Genomic DNA, 16,145 nt, shown 5'->3' on the forward strand with positions numbered 1-16,145 from the left:
TGATTTTCCTGGGGCTGTACTACTCCTCCCTTACCCCATTTAACCACGTTCCAGAACCGCTGGGAGATGTTGCTATCACAGGCATGTTTTAATTCATGCCATCTGTCCTCATCCCAAGCTTTTTTGGCACGATGAATAGCATTCCTATAGGTAGATCTAGCAATTCGCACTCTAGCCACAGCTCCCAACTTAATCGCTTCACTAAGGGCATTACGAGCATGTCTTCATTCATGGTTGTACCAGTGTTGTTTTGGCTTAATAACTTTTGCTCTAGCCTTCCTCGGTTTTTGGAAGTACTTGCATATTCTTAAGAACAGTAAGTTGTGCAACTGTGTGAATTCTTTGGCCAATTTGAGGTTAGGGAGGCATGTCTCCATCGCTCTAACTGTGCTTTCCAATTCGCTACTTATGGAGGATAATGTTTCCGGGCATTCTGCAATCATGGGCCATTCGACTCGGCGCATATTGTTTGAGAGCAAAAGATCACTGGTGATAGGTAGGGTATCAGGTTGTGCAAGTGCCCTTAGGTCCCTAAATATGAACCTTGAACATAGTGGATCGTGATCACTCTCCATGGTGCCTGTATGGCCGTTTCCTCAAGGGTATGCCAAAGGTTCAAGCTGACTAGGAGGTAAGTTTTTTACTGGTATCCTTTGTAACTTGTAACTGATGTCTGTTTGCAACTATGTGGACCCTTATGTAACGCGCTCTGATACCTTTGGGTCTAGTCAGCGCTATATAAAACTCTTTAAATAAAATTAAAAAATCAATGCGACTAGAGTGGTAACCATTATTAAAAGTCTTTGACCCTTGTCTACCGGAGTTGAATCGACCGGTGGCTGCCCTTAAACCATGTTCTAAAGAGAGAGCTTTTAGTTGAATGGCAGCTTCAGTCCAACTTTTAATTGGGTGTATTTCCAGGAGCGGGACACCCAGAGCCGGTCCTAGGCCTTCTGAGGCCCCGGGCGAAAGGGAAGATGTGAGGCCCCTCTAATTGCATATTGCGTCGCAAGAAGTGACATCACAGAAAGTGACTTCGCAGGACTTGTGATCTTAGTTATTTGGCATCACTGTAGCAAACTAATGTGGATATTAGTAACATGGACAAAAAGTAGAGGGGATGGAAAACAGGTGAGCAAAAATCCATGAGTGTAACACTTGCCGGATCCTTGAATGATTAGCTGGACATGCCCCCAAATTCCAAAGGAACCAGAGGGTCAAGAAAACAGCAATATAAATTTCACAGGCTTTCACTATGGTTCTGCTTTGTGAGGGAACCATGGTCCCGATGTGTGACCATCGTTAATCCATCGCTTCACGGACATCAAATGTCCCCGTCATGGAGGGCAGGTGTCATTTTTGGCCTCTATGTTCACAATGTAGGTATCCCTGTTCCCACCTCCACTCTTGTCATACCTCTATCACTGAAGGAATGTATTACACTTGCTTTTGCACTTGGCCATTGCATTATTGTGTGTCGTTTGAATAACACAAATGTAAGGTTGGTAAACCTGTGCAGATGTTTATCCCCTGGAGCTTTGGGGCGGAGTCCAAGGAGGTAGGACTCAAGGGTGGTGGGCAACCCATGGCCCGCCTTTTCAGCTATGGTGGCCATAATCTCCATCCACCTCCGTTGTTGCGGAGGACGGTCCAAACTATATGATAGAACCCTGCTTCTACAAGTTTACATCGTGGGCACTCAGGTGGAGATGTAGGGAACATATGCTTGATGTGTTGGGGGTAAATATATGCTTTCCCCACGTCCATCAGGTAGTGTGCTGATAATGCCTCGTATAACATTCGGCGCCCATCCACCCAACTTCAAAATCCCTCTTCTAGGTCCCAATCAAGCCCTAAACATACTCTCTTGGCTTCTGGATGTACAATTAAACAAGCCCCATCTGCCATTAGAAACTTTTGTCCTCTTTTGTATTCTTAAAGCCCTCAGGTATATTTACCCAGGGTGAAGGACACATTCTGACTATAGAATTTGAAACTCACCCCCACTAAGCCTTCAGCAATCCAAATGTTCATCAATCTCTCACGCATTCAAATGTTCTGGTAAGCCAACAGCCCCTCCTTCCACTTCTCCACTGACAGCCTCCCATGTCCAGATAGCCTCATGCTCTCCTTCTTACTGTGGACAATCTCTCGGCCTGAAAGAACTGTAAATCTGGGCTGACACAACATGTATCTTACATAACATGGCATGACATAAAAAACAACGCAAACCTACACATTAAAGAAAATGACATTCCCTGCAATCACGATGCCGCCACACATTGATGCGGTAATTATGTGTGTTCTATTTTTCAGTCCTCTCCCATTGGGCTGCTAGTCTGGTCGGATGGGGGAGAGCTGTAAAACAGCAACCCAGCAAACACCAACAGCAAAACATTTGTTCCTTGGTGCACCAGCACGCAGGTGGTCAGTGCACTCCTGTACTGAAGATAACCTCTTTATGGTTGGGTGGTGGCGGTCAAATAAATGCACCTTATGTGGAGCGCCACACAGGCAGTAGCATACCGCTGTGTACATTTCTGTTGGAAACATCAATTTTGAAGACCATACATTTGTGGCTCTAATATTAGCGGTTTCTTAACACTGGTATCACAGGCAGGTGCCAGGCCGACTCCGAGTGAGACGCTCGCTCCCCACTCACATCTGCTTTGATCTGTAACTGTAAGCCTTGGCAGTTTCAATTCGACCCTATATAGTTCAGTTCCAGAGATAGTAAACTGTCTGTGATGAATCATCTTACCTTACCATCTAAGACTTTATGCCAATGCGGCCCGAACCTACTCCGGACTCCACCCTGCTCTCGGCTGAAGAGAATAGCGACTGTACAGGCCAGGAAGCGCATGCGGCGTGCGTGCTGCGTCACTGCATTTTAGCAGCAAAGCGCGCGGGCGGGGGCTGGCCAAAATCATGTCCAGGGCAGTCATTGGTAGCGCTTTCGGGGGCTACCATATTGACTGCCCTGGGACCCAAATCATTAAACACCAGCAGCCCACGTCCATGCCTTGCCTAGAGTGCCGCCCCCTGTTTGTGTGCTAGAAATGCACAAATGCACAAACCACTGATTGTGCTGATATATGACACCTGCGCGTATGCAACAAACAAATAAACTGTGTTTTCAACAATCTCCTTGCATTCCCAGAGTAGAGAACCACTACACAGCCACGCGAAGTGCTCCCGCCTGAGAGTGGAATTTAATGCGCTAATGGAAAGCGTAAAAGCAGTAAAGCACCCTCACTTCGCTGCCGCGCGATACGCGGGGGGAGCGAGGCTCACAAAAGTCCACTGTTGCCGGAGAGGAGGGCCAGGTATCAGATGGCCACAGTCCCTTGGGTGGGGGTTGATGGGACTGGGGGACACAGTCTCAGTCCTGCAACCCTTAGCGGTTTCATGGCGGTTGGAGTCAGAGGAGTTCGTGTTCTGAGTGGCAGGCGGCAGCCCCAATCATGTGTCAGCTGCTACCCCAGCGCGCGCTCCATCCCTGATTCAGGGCTCAAGAAGGCACCGGCTAGAACAGAAAGCAGACAGGACTCTCAGCTCGGTTTATTGTCTGTACCTTCCACTCCTTGCCCAGGGGTCCAAACCTGTGATGTCATCGCGGGTAACAATGTGAGTGATGTTACTTTCGCTGCACTTGCATTTTAGGCATCAATGCCCTAAAGGCACGGCACCACCACGCCAAAACTAAGGCACCACCACCACTAAGCTAGGTGGTGGTGCGTGCTTGCACGGTAACAATAGACTTCCACTAACTAACTGCCTGCGCGAGTGCGTTCCGCGCTTTTCCCGCATTTTGCACGGTGACGATGCACTTTTACTAACTAGCCGCCTTACTGCCTGCGCACTGCGCGCAGCGCTTTTCCCGCATTTCATGTCGAGCCGGGCCCCCTTCTCTGTGGTCTACTCTGCGGGGCAGGTGGCGTGGCCCCCCAAGCGCGAGGCCCTGGGCAGCTGCCCATACCGCCCATGCCTAGGACCGGCCCTGGGGACACCCCAGTACTCATCTTCCTCCCTCGCTAGGTCATTATCCTCTGTATCAAGAGGTTTGAATGTTTTGTTTAGATCCCCAGCTACGACCACTGCAGCTTCCCCTGGGACTGCGTCTAAAAACCTGCCTATGGCGTTAATAGTTTTGGATCCCTGCCCCCAACTAAGACCTTTAGTGTATACATTTAGGATGACAGTTGTTCCATATGGCCCAAGCGCCACCCTGATTGGAAGAATTTCACTACACTCTGAGCCCTATGTCTTGTCTTACCCAGATTGTAAGGCCCCCCAGTGGACGGCCCCTAGCACCCTGTGTTGCCGGGATGTAGTAATTTAGGTAGCCAAGATGGAAAGTGGCCCTATGGACTAAGTTTCCTGCAAGGCACGACTATCAAATGTTTCTATAAAGTTGTTCCTATCTGGAGCAACACCCCTATTCCTCAGCCCCGCAATATTCCTGGATAATATTGAAATAGTGTATGACATTTGAAGTATGTTGGTAGTGTGGGGGCACTAAGGGATGTAGGTCCTGATACCTGATCTAGCTGACTCCGAATGCTACCGGGAAGTCTTGTCTCAGTTGGAAGATTCCCTATTGTGACTGGGATGATATGCTCACTGGTGTAATCTATCATAGCTGCCAGCATGGAATGCCCGGGAGAAGGAGGAAACCATCAATTTATTTCACTTAGCGTGGACACAATAGATTGAGGAGCAGCAAGATGTTTGAAATATAAATTCGCTGGTCCCACCTGGGGGTCTATATTTGAGACGGATATTAGTTTTAAAGAGATGTTGAGTCCGTAAGTCATAAAAGATAGAGTGCCTTCTAGCCCTAACTATATCGTCCCTTATTAAGGATCGGCATCCCCAAACTCACCAGATCCAATGGATAGATTTTTTAATCTGTGACGCCTCATCCTCTGTATGGGTCTAGGTGCAAACTTAGGTACGTTGTTCAAGTATATTATCTGCTTCCGCACTGGGGGGATGCCACTTTCATGGGGATGGGAATGCATATTGGCCTGGGGCGGTGGGATGTTCGCTAGAGGGACCTGCACCTGTTTCGAGACTGGAATATTAGGGCGGTGGGGCCGCCATATTAGCTTTATCCCCCTACAATCATGATGGACTCCCTTGGCCCTCCCTTGGATTGTACTGCTGCCACTAGCGTCTCTGTTTATGCCCTGGTGTCCCCCTGACAAAGTCGATGATTACCTAACCCGCCCTTGCCATACGCCAGGCAGATGACTTTGGATACTAGATTTTCCTTTAGTAATTTGACATTGTTATGTACCTTACTGAAGGATTCAGTGAGACAGCCCACTACTGCCTTGAGTGCTCTAATTTCTTCTGTCAAATTCATGATTTGGGCTGATAACGAGCTGAGCACTGTCAGCTTGCTGCATGTGGGATTTGTATGTGTGTCAATAGATATATTTATTTTGTACACTTACGTCTTCATTTCGGACATTACACAGAATAAACATCTGTCAATGGGCAACAAAGTTGGACCATTTCTCAAAAGCATGTGGAGCCATTAATGGTCTTCCAGTTAGAGATAACACCCACATTTATTGCCTGAAGCAGTGTCTCCTCATTCTAGCCAGTCATGAATGCTGAAATCCCTACCCCTATTCAGTCCTCAGAAATGCACCTTATTTTCAAGTGTTTTCCTTAATTAGGGATAATTCAGTGGTCATTGCAGGGTCTCCAGTATAGAAAAGACTCTGACTTTAACAGAGTAGGGCATAAGTACAGTAATAAATATTATTTTAGTATTTTTATGATGCTTCACGCCCTTCATGGGGCCCCCAAAGCGCTTTCTTGGTGGTTGAGTTTGTGAATACTGAGTAGTGATGTATAATGGTTAGTGTTTTTTTTTCTAGTGTGCCTATGTGTAGTATGTTTAGTGTTGTGCATATGATATAAAGGAGTGCTCCAATTGTGTTGCAGCTACCTTGTAGTAGTGCTTATGCAGGAAAGTAGATGTGAAAGAGATATAGGATCTCAGTTTGCATACATGTCCTTTTACATCCTATAACCTGCACCTGATGAATCACATGTTAGGTAGCAGGCAGGCGCTACTTTTAGGGTCTAGCTGGTTGTTGATTATCTTTATTATGTTGGAGAGTAGCTAGGATTGTTAGCAGTCCCAACATGGCACTTTCAGCATTCCAGTTCTCCTGATCATATTGCTGTAGGTGGAAATCACAACCATAGGCTGCTGTTGACTCCATAGCTGGGCAGGCTCAAGACCTATCTGGGAACAGCTTATTGGTGTCAGGGGGAGATTGTACCAGAGGTTTGGTTTCTGGACAGAGAAAACCAGCCAATGTGTTTTTTTCTGAAATGATGGAAGTCATGTGGTTACTGATATCTGAAGAAAACAGGTTAGTATTAGATTCCTGACCTTAGAATATCCCCAGGCGTCAGACTGGATCCGGAAACTTTTGCGTAGCAGTACCCTTGCGTGTCTGCGGCTCCGCGTCCTTCGTCGGCGCCGAGATGACGACGCTGGAGTACTTAGACGCCGCCCTCGCGCGCTGACGTCAGTTCTTCTTTTTTCCGCGCCAGCAAGCGCCGATCCGTAAAAAGTGTTACCCTTAGTCAATTTTTAACTAAACTTTTTCGATAATTTTTGATCTATTACGAAGTCTGTACGACTCGGACGGTGCCGGTAGGGATGCCCGGGTTCAAACCCTGCCCCGACTGATGTCGGTTACCGACCCCCATCGCCGGTCCCTTCATTGCCTAGGCCTCGACCATGACGACAAGGCCTGCTCCGACTCTCGAGCCCTGACGTCTAAGGCTAGGCGGGAGCGGTCCCGCAAGCGGCTCGAGCTCCGGCAGTCGGCCCGTGCCGCTCGAGGTCCCGGTCCGCGAGGAGGTCGAGGGACGGTCGCAGGGTCGGAGCCATCATGACTCCGGGAGTTGTCCACGATCTTCGGGCTCGAGGTCCTCAGGGAAGCAAAAGAAGTCGAAGAGATGTCATCGCTCTTTCGACTCCCCCCGACGCTCGCGCAACTCGGCCGGGGGTTCGGGCGACACCGGCGGAGCCGCGGTCGTCGCGGCCTGCTTCATACCCGACGGTCCCTGGGCAGCACGCGACGCCGGAGGAGATCGAGGCCTTCCTCACAGCCATGAGGTCGCTCACTCCTCCGTCGGGCTCCGCAGCGCCTTCGGGCTCTGCGGCCCCGACTGGGAGTCCCAGCGGGTCGGGTGCTTTGGCTCCGACCCCGTCGGGTGCTTCGGTCCCGACGCCGCCGGTGACCTCGGTCCCGGCGCCGCAGGCTCCCGCAGGATCCGGTTCCGGATCCGGGTCGCCGCTGGTCGACCTCATGACCTCGCCGGCGTCTGCCCCCTGGCGCCGCTCCCGATACCTCCCTCAATTCAAGTCCGGCGCCAGTCGGCGCCGTATCCGACGAAGCTAGGAGATTTCTACTTCTATGACCCGGCCCCATCCTTTGGTCCTGAGTTTCAGGAGATGGGTGGTGGGGGAGATTGGGAGGGGTCTGAAGACCCTCTGGCATGGGAGTGCCAGTCTTCTCAGGACTGGACAGGTGAGCTAGGGACGCCAGTGGTCTGGACTCCTTGCCAGACACTGGTTTTGTCTCCCCTCCTACTGTGGTGTTGACGAGGGCAGCCAAGGCCTTGGGCCTGAAGCTCCCCGTCGCGGCCGTGAGGACTAACCTCCTCACTGAGGTCCTTAAACTGCAGGCAAGCTCGGCCGAGCCTCTGCTGCCATTTAATGTGGCCTTGTCTGACGTTCTTCTGGGCACTTGGTCCAGGCCCGCTACAGGTCAGTCTGTAGATAGGAACGTGGCCAGACTCCACCGCCCTTCTCCGGGCGACCCTGCTTTCCTGTCCACCCACCCCACCCCCGAGAGCCTGGTCATCCAGGCCTCTAACTCCCAGACCGCATTCCCGACGGCTCCCCCCGATCAGGAATCCAAGAGGTATGAGCAATACAGGAAGAAAGTATTCTCCTTCCTGAGTTTGGGATTGCGGTCAGTCAACACCGCATGCCTCTTGGGCCGCTACACCCACTCTATGTGGGACACGGTCGCGGACGTACTGCCACAATGTCCGGAGGAGGTCCGGACTAAACTCACCCAAGCCCTTGCGGAGGGTCGAGATGTGGCACGGTACTCCATCTGGTTTGGGCTGGATACCACGGACTCACTGGGCAGAGCGATGGCAACGACGGTGCCGATTCGTCGCCACGCCTGGTTGAGGTCCGCCAACGTCTCGGCTGATGTCCAAAACACTCTTATGTACATGCCGTTTGATGGTCGTCGCCTCTTTAGCGACAAGGCAGACCATGCGCTTGAGCGCTTTAAGGACTCGAGGGCTACGGCTAAGTCCTTGGGCCTCTCGGCCCCGCGCCAGCCATCAGCTGCCTTTCGCTCCTTTCGTGGCCAAGGAAGGGGTGCCCCCACACGTGAAGCCAGCCACGGACCGCAGACTACCGTCCAGCGCAGTGGCATACGTGGAAACCGCCGTGGCGGCGGTCGGGAACCACGGCGCGGCCAGTCCACACCTGCCCCTGCAGCATCCACCTCAAAACCTTCCTAGTCCGAGCTTTCAGGCCTATGTGACGCCAGTGGGTTGCAGGGTTCGCCATCACCTCCTCCACTGGCGCACTGTTACAATGGACAGGTGGGTGCTGCAAATCGTCTGAAGGGGCTACTCCTTCCCCTTCGAGGCGACCCCTCCAGCCATGCCACCGTAGTACCACAGTGTGTCGGGGGATCACTTGGCACTTCTCCGCGAGGTATTTACGCCCTCTTGGCCAAAGGGGCCATCGAGCGCGTTCCTGGGCCAGAAGTAGGGTGTGGTTGTTACTCCCATTACTTTCTGGTACCCAAGAAAGGCAAAGGGGGCCTACGCCCTATCTTGGACCTGCGGAACGTCAACGGCTTCCTCCGGCAGGAGAGGTTCAAGATGCTAACACTAGCTCAGGTCCTAGCTGCCCTGGACCCAGGAGACTGGATGGTAGCGTTGGACTTGCAGGCCGCTTATTTTCATATCACCGTCCTGCCGTCCCACCGGCGTTACCTGCGGTTCACGGTAGGCCACGAGCACTTTCAGTTAACCGTGCTCCCCTTCGGCCTTACCAGCGCCCCACGGGTGTTCAGGAAAGTGATGGCGGTGGTCGCAGCTCATCTGTGCAGGTTAGGTGTTTCAGTCTTCCCCTACCTCGACGACTGGTTGTTGAAGGCGGGCTCGCCCCAGACAGCCACCTCCAGACTACGGCCGACCTCCTGCACCTGCTGGGGTTCCCCATCAATGTGCCGAAGTCACACCTGTGTCCCTCTCAGAAGCTCCTCTTCATCAGAGCGGTTCTAGACTCAGCACAGTTTCGGGTTTATCCTCCTGAACAGCGGGTTCGGGATATTCAGGCTCTGATTCCGATCTTTCAGCCGTTATCCCGAGTTTCGGTCAGGTTGACGCTGCGGCTTCTGGGGCTGATGGCCTCCTGCATCCTTCTGGTGCATCACGCCAGGTGGCGGATGCGGGCTCTGCAGTGGGACCTGAAGTTTCAGTGGGCCCAGCATCAGGGCAACTTGTCCAACCATGTCTTGATCTCAGAGGGCACTGCAAGACAGTTGCAGTGGTGGCTCACGGACCGCGATTGAGTCAGCGGCAGATCCCTCTCCCTACCCCACCCGGAGCACGTTGTTGTGACTGACGTGTCCCTCCAGGGATGGGGGGCCACATGGGAGAGGCGGAGATCAGAGGCCTCTGGTCTCCGGCGGAGTCCTGGCTCCATATCAACCTTCTGGAACTGCGGGGGATCCGACTTGCACTGAAGGCATTCCTTCCCTCTGTCCGGGGGAGTGTAATGCAGGTGTTCACGGACAACACCACCGCCATGTGGTACTGCAACAAGCAGAGCGGGGTGGGGTCGTGGACCCTATGCCAGGAGGCTCTGCGCCTCTGGCAGTGGCTGGAACATCAGGGCGTGACCCTGGTGGTTCAACACCTGGCAGGGTCCCTGAACGCCAGGGCGGACGAACTCAGCCGTCGGTTCATGATGGATCACGAATGGCGTCTGAACTCGGAAGTGGCGCAAGGCCTCTTTCAGCAGTGGGGAGAGCCTTGGTTAGATCTATTCACCACCGAACAGAACGTGCAATGTCATCAGTTCTGCGCGTTGGAATTTCTAAGGCGGCACTCGCTCGGCTGCACTTTTCGTCGCGAGTGGAGCTGCGGTCTGTTATACGCCTTTCCGCCTATACCACTTCTGCCCAGAGTGCTGAAGAAGATCAGGCGCGACCGGGCCCAAGTCATCCTTGTGGCTCCGGACTGGGCTCGAAGATACTGGTATCCCGAGCTACTCAGTATGTCTGTTGATCCCCCGATTTGTCTGCTTCTTCAGGAGGACCTTCTGTCGCAGCAGAAGGAGACAGTCCTCCGCCCGAATCTGTCCAGTCTCCACCTCCATGCTTGGAGATTGAGCGGCGACAGTTGAGGCCATTTGACTTGCCTCCTGAAGTTTGTACTGTGAATCTGGCAGCCAGGCGTCCCTCCACAAAGTCGGTATACGCCTGCAGGTGGAACAAATTTGTGGCATGGTGCACAGCAAAGGCTGTGGATCCTCTCTCTGCACCCCTTTCTGAGGTTCTCCTCTTCCTTCTTTCTCTTGCCCAGCAGGGCTCTGCTCTGGGTACTATCAAGGGTTACCTTTCTGCCCTTTCCGCCTTCTTAAGGCTACCTGATCAGCCTTCTTTATTCAAGTCCCCGATTGTAAATAGGTTCTTGAAGAGCATCATTCATATGTTCCCCCCTGTTCCTTTCGTGATGCCCCAGTGGGACTCGAACCTGGTTCTAACTTTTCTGATGGGTGCTCCTTTTGAGCCGCTTCATAACTGTTGTCTTTGTCTTCTTCCGCTTAAGACTGCTTTCCTGGTTGCCATCACCTCTGCCAGGAGAGTGAGTGAGCTCCCGGCTCTTTCCTCTAAACCTCCTTTCCTTTCTGTCCATCGGACATAGTTGTGTTGCGTACAGACCCTCTTTCCTGCCCTAGGTAGTCACAGCCTTCCACATCGGGCAGTCCATCACCTTGCCCACCTTCTTTCCGCCTCCGCATCCCTTGAAAGAGGAAGAGAGGCTCCACCGTCTGGACCCAAAACGTGCACTCTCCTTCTATCTGGATCGCACTCGCCAGTTCCGGGTGGATGACCAACTCTTTGTTAGTTACGTGGGCGCTAAAAAAGGTCGGGCGGTGCACAAGCGGACCATCTCTCGGTGGGTCGTCATGTGCATCAAGGTATGCTACTCCTTGGCTAAGAAGGAGCCTCCTGTTGGGCTGAGGGCCCATTCCACTCGGGCCACGGCAGCTACTACTGCCCTGGGCTGGGGAGTCCCCTTGCAGGACATCTGTCAGGCAGCTACGTGGGCCTCGCTGCACACGTTCGCAAGACACTACTGCCTGGATAGCCAAGTCTGGAGGAATGGCTTCTTTGGCCGTTCCGTCCTTCAGGACTTTCTGGTGTGATTATTGGTACGCAGACCCACCACCGGGGTTGGTATTGCTGGGGTATCTATTCTAAGGTAAGGAATCTAATACTAATCTGTTTCTTTCAGATGCACAAGTTACTTACCTTCGGTAACGATATATCTGTAAGAAACAGTAGTTAGTATTAGATTCCTTACCGACCCACCCATCCTCCCCGTTCTGCGAACCGATATCTAGGGTTAAGGTCATCCCCTTTCAGGGCCCTAGTTTCTTGGCACCAGTGTTGGTTTTTATCATGGCTCTGCGTTGCTGGCGCGGAAAAGCTGTGTATAAGAACTGACGTCAGCGCGCAAGGGCGGCGTCTAAGTACTCCGGCGACGTCATCCCGGCGCCTATGACAGCGGCGACGGACGCGGAGCCGCAGACGACGCCTACCGACGCGCAAGGGTACTGCTACACAAAAGTTTCCGGATCCAGTCTGACGTCTGGGGATATTCTAAGGTAAGGAATCTAATACTAACTACTGTTTCTTACAGATATATCGTTACCGAAGGTAAGTAACTTGTGCTTTACTAATGGTTAGTGTAAATCAACATCTACACTGGAGTTTTTAAGTCAAACACATGTAATGCCTCTAAAGAGATGCAATTATTACGCTGGTCCAGGATCCTGGAGAAGTTGTCCTTCTTGCAACTTCAGAAGTTCTTAGATGCTAGACATATTTTGTGTGAAGGCAATCTGGTTGAACAACGCATGGCTCCTGTCTGAAAGGTCTGCAGTCACTCTTCCCTGAAGTCTTCACAACATCTCTGGGAGCTTTTGCTTTTCAACTTACTAGGATTCCTTTCACATCCCACGTGTCAATTTATTCACATGTTTTCCTTTTCCCAGGAAATGGCTAGGTGTCTTTTGACATTTGATTGTTGGTCAAAGACTGCATGCGATAAGACGTGATTTCCAGACCCATATTCATTTTGTTACCCTGGCTGATAGGATTCAGATGTTTGTTGGTAAATACAATTATGGCTCCTGAATCATTGGCTGAGTGTTGTTTTGTTCCAGGGGCTGGTGACAGAAGAGCTACATCAGATACATTTTTCCATGAAGTTCAAGTACCAGGAACTGGAGCTCGACCTGGAGGTGTGTACGAATCGCCTGAACCTTGCTATTATGCTGGCCACCTCACTCCATGTCATCACAGACCTCATTTCCTTTCCTAGTCTTTTGTGCGTTAACTTAAGCATTCTTTGTGATATTGTCTTGTAAGTTTCCATTGAACTAATTGTATTAATGTAACAAAAAGCAGTTAATTGTGGGTGAAATGCTCAGGGATGGAAACAGTGTCAGTGATGACATGCAACGTGCAGGTTCCCATATCCACTAAACCGCACAGCTAACAAAGTTGCTACTTTTGATTGTTTGCGGTAAAAAAGTTCCCACATTGTTTTCCTGCAGAGAAACAAACATTATTGAGTATATATTGAGTAAGACTTATAAACCTTGGAAAGTAATTTTTTTAAATCAAAGCTGCAGAGCTTGAATTTTTGAAGATTTCTCTAGAGTTAAGATTGCTCGGAATACAAAATTTTACCCACAAGGAAAAAAAAATACTCACTGTACATTATTCGGTCACTACAGTGGAGGCTGAATAAAGGAGTTCTTTGACTGTGGGCAACAATATGGTTGGATGTCAATTATAATTCTGTAGGCACAGATGTTAATGTTCTCAGAGGAGGCAAGGAGTGCAGTGTTGTTCATCAGTATTTTCACCTAGCTTCTGTTGGTGGCTATCAGTAAACCCTTTCCTTCTCTCTGTCTTCCAGACAAGCACACTGCCATTGGTGATCATTTCAAACGTCAGCCAGCAGTCCAGTAGTTGGGCATCTGTCATCTGGTTCAATCTTCTGTCTACAGAAACTAAGGTAAGATGCTTCAAAGGGTGGAGGCGTGCAGGAAAAGGGTTGATGTGGAACTCTTGGCCTTTCTCCATTGTCTCTAGTGTGAGGTAACCTTTTGAGGAACAATCTGATGTCTAAGTGTATTTCCTCCAACTGCTACAAACCGGTTGTAAGATCTCTATGATGTCCTGGAAATAGCACCAAAGCTTTTATAGTTTGAATGACCTTTCCACAGCAGAACTAGCTTCCAGTTGCAGTTGTGGATGTGACCGAACCCCTTAGCTATACCAAATGGACAAGACTACTGGAATTGTGTGAAAAAGGAGAACCAAATGATGCAACACAATAGGCTAAATTATGCAGCACATTCTGTGGCAATGTTATCTAGCTCTTTTAATTTTCACAACCCTTGATGCAAAAGGAATCCCACAACTCTGCAAAATACAAAGGTTTTGTCCTGTTTAAACGTATGGTAGCTCCATTGTATTTTTATCGACCCTCAAACAGTAAAATAATTTGTGTCAAAACATAGTGTTGCACTGAGAAAGAAAGCATTCACGTAATAAAAGTTGTATTTTAAAACAACAAGGGAACACAAAAGGATCAGCCAGGTACATTGGGAAGTATTATGTGAGCAACAGTGGTCCCGGGATGAAGGAATTTTTGTAAACAATAAATATAGACTCAGTCATAGCTATATTGAAATGACATGTCCAGCCGGACAGAGGTCTAATATTTACTGAGGAGAAATGAAAATGAATTTTTTTCACAACAATACACAAAATGGGCCACCAGCCTGTGACCTACTGAACCCAAGAGAAGCGTTTACAACAGGGAAAGCGACACACAAAGGGCTTTAGGCAAAGCTTTACGGTTAGTTGTGCCTATTCAGATGAGCAGTGTCAGGGAGGGCAACAAATCGCTTCATACACCTCTACAATTTAGGTACACACAAGGTTTCAATTGTATCAGGTGTCTTAAGTGTTGACGGCGTTTCGATGCGACTTATAATTTGCGGATCATCATCAGGACATTTGATATTGTGCCTAATACGTAAGAAAGCCTCAATTGCCTAGGGAAGGAAGGGAAAGAGAAAAATAAAAGATGCGAAACATTAAGGTAAGCATAGTATGGTGGAAAAATTAAGGAGTGACAGTCCTGCATGCAGCTCCAGACAAGGGTCCATGTGGCTCAAGGTGAATTCCATTAGCTGTGGTGCGGGTGGAAGTGATTTGAGGTGGTAAGGTTAGATCATGGAGGCTTCTTATGTGTATAGAGAAGCAGGAGTATGGGGGTGTATAGTTGACTCAACTGCTTGACAGGTTGTGTGCGCTGTGTCTGAGGGAAGGTAAAGGGTCCTGTATAGGAATGTGGGTCCTAGATAAGGGGTGAGAGTAAAATAACGTGTCTAGGGTGGGAGGTTCAAAAATTATCTGGAGCGAAGTGTCTATTGGAAAGTGAGCAGTGAAGCCTTCCTGTCTTCAGTTCTTCATATAATATGGAGCATAATGAAACCAATTAAAACGTAATAACATTTCGTTCAGCCGTAGATATAGTGAATTGTATTAAGAGAGCATGTGACTACATCATATTTATCATGTAGCGTCAACTGGCATATTTATAGGATTCAACCTCAGGTATGAGTAGAACATATTGACCATGCAACGTCAGATGGCATATTAATAGGAAAATTAAAGCATGAAGACCCAATAGGTGTGACTAAAAGATATTAACCATACAGCGTCAGATGGCAGATTAATAGGGTTGTACATATAGCAAAATGCAAGAAAAGAGATTAAGTGCCCAACTGGTGTGGATAGAAGCGTGCACCCGCATTAATTGATGGGACTGAGCGGTTTAGCATGCATTCGCGATCACTTAAAAACGGCTAGGGCTGGTTACGATGAAACGAACGTAAGCACCCTCAGGTCTGGATAGTCCAGAGAAATGGGCTGTATGAGTACAACCTACAAGGGGGATAGCGGAAGCATTCTCAGCTCGCCCTGTCAGTTGCTGAGACTTCCAGTAAATAATTGCTGGCGGGGAATTAAGGATGCGGTAGCATGTAGCTACCCCTATGGGTGGGGAGGAGCCTATCGTTAGTATGCCATTGAGGGGCCTTGAATTAAATTGAGTCAAGCATGGTTAAAAAATTCACCCGGTCGGTGCGAGTAATGTCGTATTACTCGGAGGAGGATGAACCGGCGCGATGGCCTGGGGAAGAGCGGAGAATTGAATTTAAAAACGGTTTAGGAGCCTGGCAAATAAGGGAGTGCACATAGTAGAATAAGTTCTTACCAGTCTATAGGAGTCACTCACGGCACAATGGCGGGATCTGGAGTGAACACAGGGAGAACCAGGAAGTGGTTCTTAAGGGGTGGGGCATGTAATCTCATTGGCCCGTTAAATCAGGTGCTCGTGATAGGGTGCAGCAAGGGACATGGTGATCATAAGAAAGGAAGGACTTCTACTAGCTCGGAGTGGGGGCCATATTGGGTGATGTTGAAAGCCGAGGGTGAGACTGAGTGGCATTATGAACAGTAATTTATAGAGTACAAGTTGATAGGACTAGAAATACAGTTTAAAAATGGTCATTCAGCAATATTACAGTAGAGAATGATTGGGCTTCAACCAAAACAGTATTGAGGATGATAATTCACAATAGTGCAAAATGTACATTAGATTAAAGCTGTCCAGTCCTTAAGGCGGTTTAATCCTGTATTTAAGCTGTCAGTTTTCAGGATCCATTTTAATTCCTCTTTGTTCAGAATTCTGGC

The 16,145-nt window shown here is 49.6% G+C and overlaps 1 protein-coding gene across 2 annotated transcripts in view; it reads left to right on the forward strand.

The window, feature by feature from the left end:
- Positions 1–16,145, forward strand: part of STAT2 (signal transducer and activator of transcription 2) — a 534,553-nt gene that overhangs the window by 304,542 nt on the left and 213,866 nt on the right. For both annotated transcript variants that reach the window (XM_086959626.1, XM_086959619.1), the window contains exons 16-17: positions 12,533–12,610; positions 13,294–13,392. In XM_086959626.1, coding sequence (XP_086815752.1) covers positions 12,533–12,610; positions 13,294–13,392 — 177 coding nt within the window. The remainder of the gene's footprint in view (positions 1–12,532; positions 12,611–13,293; positions 13,393–16,145) is intronic.

The sequence above is a fragment of the Lissotriton vulgaris genome, chromosome 1_1 (genome assembly GCF_964263255.1).
Source record: "Lissotriton vulgaris chromosome 1_1, aLisVul1.2, whole genome shotgun sequence".
In the NCBI taxonomy this organism is placed as follows: Eukaryota; Metazoa; Chordata; class Amphibia; order Caudata; family Salamandridae; genus Lissotriton; species Lissotriton vulgaris.